Below are 17,557 nucleotides of genomic sequence, written 5' to 3'. Positions count from 1 at the left end.
GATGGAGATGGGTTTTCTTTCTTCAGTTCTTATTTCATGTACAGTGTGGCATGGGCTGTGATGAGCCTGGATGCATGAGTTACTCCTACAGTAGCTCAGTTGAGTAAAGTACTTGCTGCTCAGTCACAATGAGCACCTGAGTTCAAATCCCAAGCACCCAGGTAAAAAGCTGTGCATACAAGCAAGCAGCACCCACAGTGCCTGTACTAGGAGGCAGAGAGAGGAGGCTCCTGGGGTTTCCTGGACAGGCTAGCCAATCCTGGTCAGTGGGCTCCAAGCACAGTGAAAGACCCTATCTTTAAAAAAAAAATACGATGGTAAGAGAAATGGGGATACTCTTACCATTGACCTCTGAACTCCAGAAGCATACACATAGATGTGTGCACTCAGATGAACAGTTCATGTATATTATACATATATCACACAGGCAAAAAAATCCACCCATATCTTTCAGTCACTACGGTCTAAAATTCTTTCATATCTAATCTTTGCTCTTAAATACACAACAAACTATCCAGGGAGAGTGAGTTTCATTTTAGGTTGTTTAAACTATTTCCTGTCTTCACTCAGCAACTGGGACCCATTAGTTTCTAATGCATAAGGATTCACAGTCATCAAAATGGGGAAAGATAATTCAGTAATGCACAGAGTAGATTCCAGTTTACCCAAATAAGTGTTTTCTAGCAGTTCAAATAGCAATCAGACATCTTGAAGCTCCACTAAAGGAGCTTCAACCCTATGGTAGTTCATGGCTGACTGTGAAGGTAAGACCAGGACCAGACTGCTTCAGGATGAGCTAAATGTCAGAGATAGTATTCTCTTCTTGAGTCCTTAAGAACATCTTCAAAGAATAACAAAGTATCAAAATATAAGTAAGTATAGAATATTAATTTCTAGTGGTTTGTCTGTTCTACCAATTTCAAGAAAGCTGGGCTTTCTTGAAAACAATCTCTTTAATAAGTGTTAGCAGAAAGTCTCCATTTACTCAGCCTGAAGATTCCCACACTTCTTTGTGTGACAATGTCTGAGTATTTTTTTTTTCATGCTGCTTCTAAGCCCAAAGGAAAGGCATCTAATAATTCTATTTATTAAGCAGTTTGGTGCAAACAATATAATAAGTATTTATGTCCTGACAATTAAAAGTCATTTGACAAAATAATCCATTAGAATTGAAAGAACAATGGTAATTTACTTTCAGTGGGACCACAATTACTTAATAGTGATATGTGTGCACTTGTCATGTCCTAGGAGATTTCACAGACCATGAAATGAAATCATACATAACTACTCTTGTTCACTGAAGTGACTTTCCAAAGGACTTTCCGAGGGCGCTTGCTTTTTAGCATTGTAACCACTGTCCTAGGTCTTAGAGATACAATGTGATCAAAATAAATATAATAAATCGCATAATATGGAAACCCTAAACTACTTAAATCTAAGCTCTCCTTCTGTGTCCTGCTGTTTTCTCAGAGTTTTTCAATATTCTCCAACAGCCTTGTGCGTTCGTGGAGATGACGCAGAACACCTCAGCACAGTTTATACACGCTGAGCTTAAGCCACATCTCTGGCTCTTCTCATTCTAAAATGTAGTGCTTTCATCTCCGATCATTTTCAGAGACTAAGAACTGAAAGAACCAGGAAATGAAATCTTTATAAAGGTGATGTCACTTTTCACTTTTGACATCCTCAACTAACCAGCCCTTAAACCAGCTGGTAGTGACTAGATCCTCTATTGTATCCAGTGGAGATGTGTCCATTTTCCCAGACACCTGGTCTCTCCTAGGATTTCAGCAAATTGAAAATAGCCATTGGTGTTCTGCTGAAAGTATTTTCAGTTTTTTTTTCTACCATCTGTGTCTTTCTCTTTTGGTTCCGCCCTATAGTATTTTCATTCATTTAGCTTATTTTCATTTCGTGTTTCAACTCAGGTTTCCACATTAAAAATTAGAATTTTAAGTTAGATTTTGTATTAGAAGAGTTACACCAATTTTGTGTTCTATTGACCTCACGCCTTATGACTTTACCAGTAATTAACTTACTCACACTTGCAACAATATTTGCTAATCTGAAGTCTCTTGTGTTTAATTGACTGCTTTTCCATGAAAAAAATAAAGAGAAACATGTGACAAGATACAGTAATGTAATCACTCTTTCACAATCATATTCTCAGCTACATGATGTTTGTGTGTATGTTCACTTTCAATGAGAGGATTGAGGTTACTTTGATTTGATGGTGAGGAGAAGAAGGGTGGAAAGCTATTGCATATGCTGTATTACCAAGGAATGTGGGAGCAGAATCAGAGTCTCTTCAGAAATAGAATGCTAACCTTTCAGTCTTGGAGTCTTGTCTTCCAAATTTAGAAGTCTCAACTTCCCACAGCATCAAATATGGCCCATGCCTTTGCACACACTTCACTTCACATTTTGATTTTCTTAGCATACATACAGATTATGTCATTCCTCCAATTCAAAATTGTAAAGGCAATGCATTTGTTTTCCAAAGAAAAGAAAAGTTCATCTCAATACTTGTATATCAGGGCTGCTCTTGATTTCAGTTAGAATAACTTATTTCAGAACTGTAGGAAGACATGAAACTGCATAATGTGATGTGTTTCTTTTTTGATCTGTACATATGAAGTATATGTCAGCTGAAAAATATTACTTCAAGAATTATTCAATCAAGATAACTCACCTCTGATTTTCTGTAGGAACCACCCTGATTATCTTTAACAAACATATGTAAAATAAAGTGATTTTAAATTATATGTATGCGTATTGTAACGTAGCACTATAGGCTAAAATACAGATAATCCATAATTCCAAAAGCTAGCTGTGCTGTTTCTAGACTTGGTGTGCATTAAATACAAATGGTGAAGACAAAACTGAGCTCTGTATCTGAGATTGCATTGGATAACAAGTGTTCAGCATCCATACAAATCTTTCTGTTGCATTTGAGAGCATTGCTGTCTCTCTGAGCTGGTTGCTCACCTTTGTCTCATTTGTCGTTTATACTTTGGGGATGGAGGGGTAAAGTACAGGTGTATCCATGACTACTAATGCTCAACTCTTCATCTTTCTCATGAATGACTGACGCATCTCACTTAAAATGCATGACACCGCATGTGCTTTCTCTGTTGCCTTGGCCTCTGCTATATCATGTTTTTGCTTCCAGATAGCGGTGGGTGTGCTCGCAAACGTGCCGCCATGTCTGTTACGTTAACATCTGTGAAGAGAGTTCAAAGTTCTCCAAACCTATTGGCTGCAGGTATAACGTCACTAACTCACAGTGTCACACTTGAATGGCTTCACCTCACTTCTCTTTCCAGAATCATCTTGTTGGAATGTGTACAGAGGCTTTAAATGCCTTTCAAGTCCCCCACTCAATATTAGTTTTTCTAATCCCAAGAATAACTTCTACCCTTTCTGGTTTTGTTCTAAAAATAAAAAGCCAAAGGAAACTGATACCTTCTTAAAAACAAACATTTAAAAATATAATTAAAAGCATCAGTCACTTGCCAAAAATATATTAACTGCAAGTGTTAACTATTTAAGTTTTTGTTACCTCATGAACTAGAGTAATATGATATTTTATTAAGATACCATTCATTTCTTCAGGAATTAATTTGGTTCTTCTCCAAAGATTGCAAACAGGAAACAGACAGTTTTGCATCTGTCTAATATACACTTTAGAGCATATCAGAATCTTGATTAATTTAGTTAACCATGAGCCCACAGATTAAACATGTCCTTCAGAAAGCAATTGAGGAGATATTTCAGCATCCACTGAGGTAGCTCTCTTTTTATTCATTGTCGGTAATGAGTAACCTCCACCGGAGACACAGGCTTCATCTGGAGAGTCTGCAGCTGTGGAAGATCAGCTGGAGTCCAACCTGTCCCTAGACACTTAACAGAGTAGCCCAAGCCTCTTGGTAACTGGTTACTTAATTGGTTGACATGGTGGAAGTCTAAGATTAATCAGCTCTATAAGAGGAGGAGGAAAGTGACGGGTCCTCTAAACAATCTCAATGTCCCTCCATGTTTCAGTCTTCTGTAGACACGTTTAGTGGTCAGCTGGTACTGTGGATGTCTACCCCGCCTTATTAAAGAAAACACAAAAAAAAAATGAAACCCTTTAAAGTTGACTTCCACATCCTTCTCCAACCCACAAATGGGTTTCAAGGTCCAAGTTTAAATGTCAAGTCGGGAGCCTCCTATTGTCCTTCTTTACAAAGCAAACCAAAAACACGGCGATAAATGTGCTCTGATCTTACATGGATTTAAAAACCACGTTGAGTATGTGTGTTTGTGTATTTATGAATATGAGAAGGTACTGTAGAGGCAAAGACTTACTTCTCTAGATGCGTTGGATTATAAAAGTGGGGAGAAGAAAAGTAAATAAAAGGAAGGCACATGCATCACATAGGCAGAATGCCTGAACTGTGAGTTTCCTTGACATGTCAGCTAAGCTCTTAGTGTGATCACCGATGCACATGCTAGAGGATGACTTGCCATGTGCTTTTTTAGGGTTTTATTGCTGTGAAGAGACACCATGACAACAGCAGCTCTTATAAAGAAAAACACTTCATTGTGGCTATATTACAGTTTTAGAGGCTCAGTTCACCATCATGACAGGAAACAAGGTGGCAAGCAGGTAGAGTTGATGCTGGAGAAGGAGTTGAGAGTTCTACATCTTGATCTGAAGGCAGCAGAAGGAGACTGTGTGCCACACTAGGCATAGCTTGAGTATCTGAGACCTCAAAGCCCGGCCCCCACAGTGACACACTTCCTCTAACAAGACCATACTTCCTAATAGTACCACTCCCTGTGGGTCAAGCATTTAAACACACCACGTTAATAATTCCTATTTGTTATTATCTATAAAATAACCTGCAAAAAGAAACATTGGCTTTAACCAGAGATTGCATTTGAGAGATTCAAACTATTCTACAAGCAACTCCATACCACTCAAGTTGTTGGGAAAGACTAAATGTTTTCAAAGTTAAAATAGAAAAATAAGCCGAACCAGTCTTGATGCCTGGACCATGTAGCAAGTTCAAGGCAAATCTGGCACACTGTTTCAAAATTTAAAGTAATAAGATCTGAGTTAAGGATGGGACATAGCTAAGTGGGGAAACACTTACTCAAATGTGCCAGACTTGTGGTTTAATCCTTGTACCTAAGGGAAAGAAAAAGAGGAAAGAGAGTTAAATAAATATCAGCAATATGAGTAATTGTTATCTCTTGCCTATACCATCACAAGAAATAAGATTTTTAGCAGTGCCTTTAAAAAATATTTCTTTTGCATATATTGACACATACAGCCTTTAAAAATTAAAAAAAATCAAGATCCTTTATGCTGAGGATCATTGTATAGCCACTTTTATAAGAACTTATGAGGCAGAAAAATGTATGTTTCAATATTGCTAGGGAATTAATCATTCACTGAAATGTATGCTAAAATCATCAGCTCATGCTATATTAAAGCAGGGCCTCTTTGATGTTTTGTTTGAGGGCCTGCCTGTAGAGTTTATTATTCTCAATATCCCATGGTGAGTCAGGGTACAGTGTTCTCTGTTTCTCCCTCTTAGGGTTCTAGGACCCCATAATGCGGTCACTATTATAAGGAAACAGAGCTGGCCATCTGCTACTATCATCAGTCGGAGGATCTTCTGTATTCTAAGAGGTTTTCAGTCTAACTGCATACATTCTTCCTCCCCTACCTCATCTACATCCCGGCACCTCCACAAACATGGCCCCTAGTGCTTCAACAACAGCACACATTATCCAACCAAGAGTAATAAAAGCTTCCTATTCTCAAGCAAACAATTTCAATCCTCATAATGATTATTGATGTTGCTTCCCTGGCCATTGCCTTTCTCACATCCCCAGATTTGTTCTTTGTCCAAAGTGTGCAATGCCATAGAAGCCAGTTAATCTCTTTCCTTAAGTGCCCCCAAGCAAAATCCTAAATGTGCATTACTAAATGACATTGGCTTTCTCTTTAGAGATGTCACTGTCTTTCAACTGAATAAAATGATGAATTCCAGGCCCCCTTAAACTCTAAGTATAGAACCCACTAAATATGTCACAAATAATTCTACAAACTTATTTTTACTGGATTACTACACTACCCTTATTTTTATTCCAATTTATGATAATACATAATAAGAAAATAAAGGACTCCCATGATCCTTTCCAAGATCAAGGCTTTATGGGTCCAGTAGGCCAAACAGTGCAAATTGATTCTCTCAGATGGCCCTATAGGAGGTTCTGAGACAATTGATCACTAGATATGATTAAACAAACTTGTGCTGTACCAAAAGAAATTTATTTATTATGATTTATTTTCCACAGCTTATGAGCTAAAAGGTAAAAGAATATATAACTTTTGTTTGAATAAAAACTTTGAAAGGACAATTAGAAAAATTAAACTCTAGAGAACAATAGGAAAATATTATCTTGTACAGTAGATAATTCTGCCTCTGTGAAAGTAAAAAACAAAAACATGCACAAAAAAACCCAAAGTTATTGAAACATTAGTCACTGTCTAATATAGCAGCTAAAAATAGGCAGTTACAGATGAGTTTCAGCCAGCCACAGATCTATCTAGTGGCTTACTTTAATGTTCTAAAAAGTTTCCATTGTTTGTGAACCAAATTCGTTTCAATCCTTTAATTCTGTGTTCAGAATTTATATATCCATTTTGGGCTGTGATAAGCTTAAAATTACATGGTTGCATTATTATGATGGGTGAAAATTGGTGTTTGATATGTGTTCTAGTTATAGATTGATTCCTCAGATGTAGATATTTAAGAAATGGTCAGTCTGTTGAAATTAAAATAGTGCACAGACCTCTCATTACTAAACTTAAGGTGCCCCAGTTTAGGACTTAGATAATGTCGACAATAACCAGGCATGTGGTTTGCTGCTGAATATGCTTTTGGGTTTGGTTCGCTTCACACTTGAGTTAATGTCAACATTGTTTTTCTTTCAGGGCGTGAGTCTCAGTCTCCAGACTCAGGTACAGAAAAAATATTGTGAACATCTACTGTGCTTTGTTTCAAGAACATTTTTCTTTTTCCATGTCCATAGTCACACCATTGAATTTATGTTAAATTTAAATTTCATACGCTGTTACACATAATGAATTATAATTCTATCAAGACTGTTTTGGTCTTAGAAAAACAAATCCATTTTCTAACACACCAAAAAAAAAAAAGAAAGAAAGAAAAAAACAAATTCAAGTGAACGTAGATATTTCTGTGTTCGATTTGTTTTCCCTTAATAAAAGCTTGGAGATCTTACAATGATCGAAATCCAGAGACACTGAACGGAGATGCCACATATTCCTCTCTTGCAGCAAAAGGTTTCAGAAGCGTTCGACCAAACCTGCAGGACAAAAAATCACCAACCCAGGTAATATAGCTCGGTGCCTGCTGTATATCTACTTCCTAGGTCTCTGTCTTCTCATCCTCCTGGGAATCTCATTCATGGTGTCCTAGCTTTAAACTGCTTCTGCCTTCTCCACTTGCTTTTTCTGTCATGGTAACATGAATACAGACAGGGCTTGAGTTTTAAGCTCCAACCTGGTAGGTTTCTGCTATTGTTGTTTCAGTCTTTGTTTTCTGGCAAAGCTTATAAAAGCAGGCCAGCGTCTACTGTGATGCTTAAGATAAGGTCTAATTACTAAAAGCTCTGGCAACTGTTGTTCTGGATTTGAGAGTCAGTGATACATTATGTATTGAATGAATATGAGTCAGACAAACAATAAGCGTTTGGGATGTTAGTAAAACCGTACAGGCAAAACGCTAAAAACCATATGTCTAAATGACCTCCAGGTCTAAAACTATGACAAGATGATATACACTTACGTTTAGTATAATTGCTAAAATTCTGGGTGGGGCAATGCCTTTGTAATGTATTCTAAACTAAAACATGTTTTCCAACCAGAAAGAAGATATAAGATACAAAATAATCTTATAGGACAGATATTGACCATTCAGTTTGGCCTGCTCAGGGCACAGATTTCTTCAGGGAAGATTTGACAATGTGCCTCTCATGACTAACTTGGACTTTCTTTCTATTTTTTCTTCTATATAATTTCTCTTTCTGAACACTTTTGGCCATCTAGGCACCCCTTCCACCAGCCAGAAAGGAGAGCTTTGACAGTCAGTCCTTGAGAACCAATCAGCCAAAGGGTGACATTTTAGACTCACTAGTAACTAACACACAAACACTATCTTGTATAGAAGACTTGGCTAACCTTAAACCTCCCCAAGGAACTATGCATTCTAGTGAAGATTCTAACCAGACACTAGTATATTCTGAGGAATCCAGCACAACTGTGTCGTACACACAGAAAATCACTCACCCACTAACAGCAGCCTCCAGCTCTAGTCCTGCACACTTTGGAGACATCGACACTTCATTTCTACAAGAAGACTATACACAAGATTCTCAAACTCGAAGAATTTCTACCTTGAAACTAACCCCTAATCAGGACCTAGAAGGTAGTTTTCCCCTTAACACAGCACAGTGTTCACATCCCACTGATGGTCCATCATTTCTGAAAAGGTCTTACTCGCCAACCCCTAACCCAGACACACACACAGCATCTCTTTCCATTCAGATAGCTCCCCATTCAGGACATGATCTTGAAAGCCACAAACAGTTCCCTGAGCTTCCTCCAGAGACTGCAAAGATGCCTCTTCAGCAAGATAGACAAACATCTTCAGATGCCACAGCCTGTCAGGCCCCAGCGGTACATTACACTTGCCAATCTCTTCTGTGTGTATCAGAGACACTAACTCTTGAGTTTGAGCTTCTTATTAAACCCAATGCTTTATTAGCTTCTAAGCAGGAAGGGAAAGGAGAAAGAAACTATTCCAAACCTCACTGGCTGAACTCAGTGATTTCTTTGCATCTATTTACTTGCACACAAATCTTTTCTACAAAAATTATGTTTTAAGAGTATCTTCTTTCTAAGATTTTTTTTAAAATTATTGATGGATAAGTTGTTATTTAAGACACTGTAGGACCACATCCATTCTTAAAGTACTTCCAGGTACCGAAGGTCTATGTTTTATGTTAGACCTTTGGGAGCCAGGTTAACCTTTTTCAAATGTACATCTCTTAAGACAAATCTTAATTATAATATGCTTTATTTTCATTTCAAACAGTACTTATTCCTTTGTAAACTGGCACTTATCCTCACTAAAATTAGTCAATTCAGAAAGCACACTAATCAAATTTTATCACCTAGACTTTTGGGAGGTCATCATTTTCTACATGTGTAAAACCATATCATAACACCATTGTCATTAAGTTCACCATCTCTATCAGATGGGAAGCCATCTTTCCCCACCTTCTCCAGAAAGTCAGAAGGCATTGGCCATATAGGCTTTACAGAAAAACTATACAGTTTTCTCCAGGCTCCGTTTATTGTTGGCTACTAGATGTAACTTCCATAGTAACCTCTCTGTGAGTTTGAAATAGAATTGACCATAGTAACTAGTCCTTCATTCATAGGATATGGCAGGGGAAGAGACTTATGAGAAAAGAGGAAACACCAAGAATTGGTAACTGCTACTAAGAGAGGGATCCTGGCAGCAATGATGACGGGACTGAAGACAGTGCTTTCCTACATAGGTACTGGGTATCTGACTCACTGGAGATCACACTGATATCTTTGGCGATACACATTTTTAAGCTGTAGCAAACCTTTAGCTGACAATATGGCTGACACCAAGGCTCCTCTCACCTACCCACAGTGCAGAAATCTTAAACATGGATAATTACAAACATAAGGAGGGGATTTACAAATCTCTTACAGTATTTCCTTTACATTATTTCATATGAAGTTCATTCCATAGCATGATTTTAAATATCTTCTTTTCTACACATATCAGGCTGGCTTTGACCCCACCATCCTCTTGCCTCTACTTTCTGAGTGCTGGGATTATAGGCATATGCCACCATGAGAGCCCAAATGAAATTTTTAAGAAATTGTGATGACTACAATAGTGGCAACTAATGAAGGGAAGATTTAACTACGTGCTACCATTATACTAACACATTTATGTTAATATTCTCACGGTCACAAGCAGTATCATTACTGCCTTCAGTTTGCGTATGAGGCGACTGAGGTACCAAAGTAAAGCTCCTACAGCATCCCGCTAGTAGGAAACAGGGTGAGTTTGGGCTCTCCCTGATGACTAGGAGTGAGTGAGACTGTGGTACACAAAAAAGGGAAGATCCGTCCAGTTGAAACTTGGGAGCCCAGGAAGGTCTGAAGGAGTAAAGTTATCCTCTAATGTAGGGTTGTTGTAGTGCCAACAGCTGCCTCATCTAGGACCCATGACTTGTCACTCCAGGAAGCAGGAGAGAAGTCACAGGAACACTCCTAACTACTTGATTCTCCCAACCTAATTTGGTTCTTCAAAATAGTTTTCTAATGTTTCAAAACATAGCTTCAATAGTTTCCTTTCTAGTGACTCTGACAGTACCCAGACTGGCCCAGGAACAGTGGGGTTTCATTAAAGAATCTCCACAATATTATCCTGCTTCAAAGTTAGGCTTTACCTTATCACTTTTATTCATTCATTAAATATTTCCTGATTTTTTATATGTTAATGTTTTCAGAACTTCATCCTCGATTTTTGATGCCTACTGTCTGCTGTGAGATTTTTAAGGAAAAAAGCAAGCAAATTTTCATTCGTGAAAGGCTGTAGAAATTCTACCATGTTGAATGGGATCATCAAATAGAACCCACCCAAAGATAAGGCAACTTGCAAGAGAGAAGGCATATTCTGAGCAAAGCTGTGAGGCTGGAGCAGCAGGGAGAAAGGATGCATAGGTAGGGCATGGGGTTGTAGGAAGTTAATTCAGAGGTAACAAAAGCTACAAGCTCTTGTAAAGGAAAGAATTGTTTCCCTTAGGCTTAATAAAAACAGGACTCCTTGGGAGATTTTGAGAAGGCTACCATTATAATGATTCAGCTAACATTTTAACCAAATTATTCCAGTATCTTGGTTGGGGTGAAGCTGTAGGAGGAAGGCAGGCAAGCAAACTAGGAAGCTGCTGCAATAACTCAGACCAGGGGAAAAAATGGTGGTTCAAAGGGTGGAGGCATGGGGTGGGAGGTGAGAAATTCAATGGTGGGATTTTTATTTTGAAAGCAGGACAGATAATGAGAGAAAGAACAGTCAGGTTTGACTTAGCTGGGAAGGGCTTGTGCCATCTAACTGAGACCAAGTATTAGTAAAAACATCACGGGTGTCACTGAAGGCACTGCTAAGTGGAGTGTGAGATGAGACGGTTTTGGGGGCTCCGGGGAAAGGTTCTGTTTGAAGATTTAAAAGTAGATCAGCTTATAGATGCATTTTGTAGCCAATAGACAGTGTAACCAACATGAAGAATGGAGGGAACCCAAGAATCCAGCTTATGCAAACCTTTACATTCAAAGGAAGAACCAGTCAAGCAGACTAGCACTGCTATCTCCCAAAGGAGAAGGAAATCCAGGCAAATGTGCCAAGCAAGGAAAGCATGGGAGGAGAGGGAAGGTAACTTCAAATATTGTTAGTAGGACAAGTAAGATGAAGGCAGAAAGCACACTGCAGGGTAGAGGTGACGAGGAGACTGTTAGAGAGCGCTTGGGACAGACAGGGAGGGGACCAATTAGACAGCAGCTTCTTTCAAGGTGTCATTATGTGCCTCACTGAACTTTACTTTCTTCATCTATGATTTGGGGTTAATAACAAGATTCCTCTTAGAGAGTTTCTCGGCAGGCAGGATAATATGTATGAGGAATTTGGCACCCAACCTTCTACATAGTAATTCCCCACTATGCAGAAGCTGTTATTATTTCAAAATAGTATTTCCCAAACCATGCGGCAGCTTGGGAGCATAGGTTGGGGTTATCAACAATATTTTCTTCACAGATGAATGAACGTTTATTTCACCAGATCAATAGATTAATAGTATATTCTAATATATTGCTCTGTCAATATTATTATCGACCATATTGTCAAAAGGTGGCATAAATGCTTGTGGTTTTAATTTTAGTTTTGCCAAGAATGTATGAGATCTACCTTCCTCACAATATCTTTGCAATTCATGTATGTGATAAGCATGCATGTGTGTATGTATGTTGGTATGTGTTGGGTGTCCCTCTGGGTTATTCTCCTCTTTATTGAGATACATTCTCTTCTGGGCCAGGAGCAATAGAACAGTGGTTAGTCTAGCTACCAGCTCCCCACAAGGATCTCTATCTTTGTTCCCTCAGTGATGGGCTTTTATGTGGGTTCAGAAAATCCCAACTCTGGCCTTTGTGTTTGCATAGCAAGCACTTATCAATGACCTCATCTCCCCAGGCCTTTCTTCACAAAGTTTAAGTGTTCCATATACAACTATTAACTCTAAAAATAATGCCATACAGAAAATTTCTAGAATGTTTGACTTGCCCAAATGAGACTCTACACCCTAGATAGCAGCTCATCTCCCTCTTATCCATCTGAATTTCACCCAACTCCCTCTTAGCCAGCTGCTAGCCACTAACTCTCTATTTCAACTATTTCAGATGCCTCATGTAAGTGAAATCACAAATTGTTTGTTCTGTGACTAGCTGATTTCACTTACATAATATCCACTGGGTTATCCACTTCAAAATACATGGATACAAAGTTGGCTAATTAAAAAAAAGAATAAAGGATAGTTCATTATGATATAAATCATATTTTATTTATTCCTACGCCAAATGGACATTTAATTTTTATGTCTTCCCTACCATAGTTTACTTCATTTTTAAGTTTCATCTTCTGTTTAATGGTCTTTCACAATTGTTTTTACATTCAAAATTCTGGCAGGAAGACATAGTGAATGTCAAGGGCTGTAAGCTACACTCTATGAATCATATATATATATATATATATATATATATATATATATATATATATATGTGTGTGTGTGTGTGTGTGTGTGTGTGTGTGTGTGTGTGTATGTATGTGTACATATGTGTGTGTATGTATGTATGTATAAAAAGAAAACTTCCATGTTGTAGGAGTTTCATGTACATATATGTTAAAGTCTAGCAATTAGTGCCCAAAGAAGATTACAGGCTGCTGTCAGGGCTGTTCCCCATACCTGACAAGTTGGGCAGATGGTTTTATAAACTGCATATTTTAAGTAATAGCTCCTACAGTTTATAATACTGCAAAAGTTGTCATTGGCCTTCATATTCAGTGAACACCGATGAAAGCCAAATGCTCAGGAAAGATGACAAACAGCCACGCTGAAACTTCCCAAGGTATTCGTAAGCGCTCGGCCCTTCCATGTGGGCTAACACAACCAATCATCAGTCAGGGTATCACTCCTACAACTGATACTGCGCAGATGTTGAGAATTCAAGGGTGAATCTCCATCAATGTCATGCAGAAGAGAGAGAAAACATTTTCTTTTCTCCGTGAGATCAAGATACAAAAATTAAGGACGGTAGAATATGATGGCTAGTTTTATGTCAACTTGGCACAAGCTAGAGTCGTCTTGAAAGAGGAAACCTCAGTGGAGACAAGGCCCCCACCAGATTGGCTTGTGGTCAGGCCTGTGGTGTGTTTTCACGACTGATAACGAATGTAGGAAGGTATGGCTCACTGTGGGTGGCACCATCCATGAGATTCTATAAGAAAGCCAACTGAGCAAGCCAGGGAGAGCAATCCAGTATGTCGCACTCTTCCCTGGCCTTTGCATCAGCTCCTGCCTCCAGATTCCAGTCTTGAATCCCTGTCCTGAGATCTCTGGATGAGAGACTATAAGCTGTAAAATGAAATAAACCTGTCTTCCCCAAGACACTTTTGATTATGGCATTGTATCACAGAAATAGAAACCCCAAGTCACAGTGTAATGCGTAAATGTCAGCTGCATTAGATGATAGAACACAGAACTTCAGGGCACACTTCCTGCATTGCCCCCACCTCTTCCTACCCAGACCATTGATGTCTTCTATTGTATGGCCAATCAGTATCCTGAAACGAGCTTGTTATGTTTGTAGTTGAACAAGTCTTTGGCAAATTTCCAGGTGTGAGTGTGTGTGTGTATGTGTATGTGTGTGTGTGTGTGTGTGTGTGCATGTGTGTGTGTTTTAAAATAATTGAACATTGCACCATCGTAGAAAAGAACAATATTAATTTAAAAGTAGCATAAGGTTCCATCTTCTACCAGATGGGCAGCGAGCCTTTTTCTGAGTACACATAATGAGGAAGCTTCATTAGTTTATACGGCAGCAATTTACTGCTTGAGGAATTCTGAGATCTAATTATTAGAAGCACTTCCTATATGGAATCATAATCTGCCTTCTTTAAATTCTACATGTTTATCCCAGGGGACAAAAGAGGTGACCTTTATTCTCCCTCTCTATGACAACTTTCACATAATTGTTTCCTTCCCTTCCCTGTTCTTGGCTTTTTGCAAATCATTACTGTGCCTTCTAAGCACCATCATTTTCAAATCGTGATGCTTTTGAACAGCTGTGACCACAGACCAGACATACTGAATTTCCTTCTTAATAGCTCACTCTTCCCAAACTGCAGAAGATGAGTTGTTAATGCTTGTAACCAAGGCTAAGGGACTTGAGACAGCTTGCCCAAGTCACTGTAGAGCCACAGTTGGTAGGTTCTCCCACCTCTGCTTTCCTTCCATCTTTGACACTGTTCTTAGAATATGACAGCTTTTTAGGTGTAAAATCACACTACAGGTCCTGCTATTTAATACCCACTAGATTTGAACCTCCTGGATACCTTTCTGCTATATCGCTCCTATCTACAGGGCTTATCTCTATCAGCTTTTCCCACCACCCACTCATCCTCTAGCCAGCCTCCTTAGAGCCTCAACCTCGATCCTCTTGCCTTTGGCAACTGTCACTTCTCCTAGCTTTCTGGACTGGATTCATTTGGACCAAGGGGCTCCATCTTATTTGGAATAATGTAAGGTATTAGATATGTCACAGCTTAAGAACTCCCTTCCTTAGTGAAGACCAGACAGCTGCAAGCTGTTGTCTCTAGTCCCTCCCTCGATAGCTAAGGAAAGTAAGTGGCAACTTAGACTCATAAAACGTGAATGGCTATTGTGTAATATTTGAATGCACTCACTTTACACAATCTGACGGCAAAGAAACACAAACCCATTTAACTCATCTTTGTGCTGTCATCTGCCCGTCACTAAATAAAGTGGGCAGTGAGAAAACCATTCTTGTTTGAAGTGGCTTTTTCCTACCACAGGCTAATCCGGAATGGGAAAATACTTACTTCCCTGCTCATGCTTTGCACTAGGGTAGGTAAGAGACAATGTAGTACAGCAGTTCACTCCAAGATGAAAACCTTCTATTGTGGAAGAAAACCCATCAAGGTGGAGGGGATGTAAAACAACAGGATATTCAAAATGGCTTCATGAAGTATCTAAAGCTAATCAATTCTCTAGCCCTATCCCAGCCAAGATTGTAAGCAGTGAAGACTGGGTCACGCTTAAACAAGCCAAGTGGCCTAGAAGAGTCTCAGGCAAGCTGGGCCACCTGAAAGATGCAAAAGCCAACAAGCTGCCCTAGAAGGGGCTCAGCCCAACTGGCACTGTCCAAGCTGTTGGGAGCTGCCTGCAGACCATGCAGTAAGGAAAATGTTTCCACGTCACATGACCATTCACTAAGTTAAATGTTCATCATCATTTCTGACAGAAGTGTAACAGACATCAACAAAATCTTTTGACAGGCATCTTTTGTCTCCTTACTTGCTTGGTCCCTGGTGTTCAAACTCTTAGATTACATGCAGCTTTGGATTTGGAGTGTTTCTTTTTTCCTGTATTTTTTTTTTATTGTATAGTTTATGTATTTACATTTCAAATGTTATCCCCTTTCCCGGTCCCACCCCTCGCCCATCCTCCTTCCCCCTGCTTCTATTTTATGTTCCCTTCAGTTTCTTTCTCCTTTCTTGAGACTCAATGCCAACAACAGCTCTACATAACGCATTCTAACCGTTGTCAGCATCTGACTTTGTTTCCATTTATTTACACACATCAGAGCCATGGCTAACGCTGCTCACAAATTTAAAACTTCCATGTTTTTTTTTGTATCTCATAGTGAAAGCAATGAACAGATTCGGTGAGTAGATTGTGAACAGATTGTGATCCTTTGTCTGTGTAATTGACTATAGTCTGACCAATCTAAACAGTAAGTCAGGAAAAAATAATAGGCTTATACTGGGGCACCATTTTGACAGTCAGGAAGCAATGGGAAGAACCAGGCTCCATAGTTTTTCTTGAGGGACAAACTAATTCTGCCCAAGCAACAGACAACTTGATATCTTTGCACTGTCATTAGGACAAAACCCGAACACATCTGAGAAGAACGTTCCCATTAGAATTTCACTGGAGCAAGGGTCTTTGTTCAAAGTGTGCTGGATTCATGTTCTTCACACTTGCAAGTTTTCCCACAAAGTGTGTTTGACACCCAGTCCATCTGAATGTCTCCTGAGAGTGTTTGCACATAAAGCTAATGCTTCACCTTCTACCACAGTGTAAAACGGATATTCTTCTAGACCTGAATGATTTGTCTCTCTTCTCATTATTCTTTTCCCCCACCTCCGCTTGAACACCAGCACTTACCTGTCAGTGAATTGGAGGTACATGCCTCACAGACACACTGGCAAGGCATGGCCAATGCCTCTTCTCCGTGCCTGCCTGAGTGATCCTCACCTGCCCACTTTTTCACTAGGCAGTGGCTCCTGTCCACCACTACTGCCTGATGATCTGGGGCCTCCCCTCTTGCCTTCGACCCAGGGCCTCTCCAGTTGTTTATACAAACATCCTTTCCTGGCTCCCAACAGCCTTATACACAGCCATGCGACAGGCTCCCTCAGGTCAGACTCTTCCCCGAGCGAGCACTCCTCCCAATTCGAGAGTGAGTCTTCCACAGCCTTTCTGGTTGAACTACAACTGGGACACTCTGACACTGCTGACTGCTCTGAGACACTCTCCCCCACCTCAGCTCAAAGATCTGCTGTGACAGATGGCATCACCTTAGCAACCCCTGCTGCCACACCTGTAATTACTCTTCCTTCCTTTGCCTCCACCATGTTGTAAGGACTGCACTCCTTTGCTGTCTGGTTTTATAGCCAACCATTTTTCATTGGCATAGGTGTTGATTAACAAACCATCAGTTAGGGACAGCTACTGACAGCTTCCTCACTAAACTCACTTGGTGCTAAGTTTTTTACTGATAGTCACATTGTGCACTTCGGTGCTATTTATGGTAACTCTAGAATGGTTTTCTGTGCTTTCGTGCTGTAACTGATTTATTTAGAAGGCACTTTGTCAGAAATGTGAATAAGCAGACTGCCATCATCTGCTATGCTTAAATTACAGAGAAACGTGGAAAAGTCTGTACGTTGTGAGTCTCTGTGTCTGTGTAGATGTATGTTGGTGTGTGCACATCTGCAGTGTTGTATTAAATAAATGCTCTTGCTAATGTCTTATCTTATTTGCCTGCATTATTCTGTTTGCATCGTGTTCAGGGGTA

The 17,557-nt window shown here is 39.5% G+C and overlaps 1 protein-coding gene across 22 annotated transcripts in view; it reads left to right on the top strand.

The window, feature by feature from the left end:
• The window catches only part of SORBS2 (sorbin and SH3 domain containing 2), a gene marked incomplete at its 5' end in the record, with an annotated part of 159,175 nt that overhangs the window by 75,363 nt on the left and 66,255 nt on the right, over window positions 1-17,557 (top strand). For 6 of the 22 annotated variants that reach the window (XM_080928633.1, XM_080928645.1, XM_080928644.1 and 3 more), the window contains 3 exons: window positions 3,205-3,265; window positions 6,995-7,021; window positions 7,292-7,416. In XM_080928633.1, coding sequence (XP_080784759.1) covers window positions 3,205-3,265; window positions 6,995-7,021; window positions 7,292-7,416 — 213 coding nt within the window. Of the gene's footprint in view, window positions 1-3,177; window positions 3,266-6,994; window positions 7,022-7,291; window positions 7,417-8,131; window positions 8,762-17,557 lie in introns of those variants that run through there. The other 16 variants (XM_080928641.1, XM_080928635.1, XM_080928640.1 and 13 more) reach the window with 7 other exon arrangements.

This window comes from Micromys minutus (assembly GCF_963924665.1).
Source record: "Micromys minutus genome assembly, chromosome: 14".
Taxonomy (NCBI): Eukaryota; Metazoa; Chordata; class Mammalia; order Rodentia; family Muridae; genus Micromys; species Micromys minutus.
This window is presented reverse-complemented; position numbering and strand designations above follow the sequence as displayed.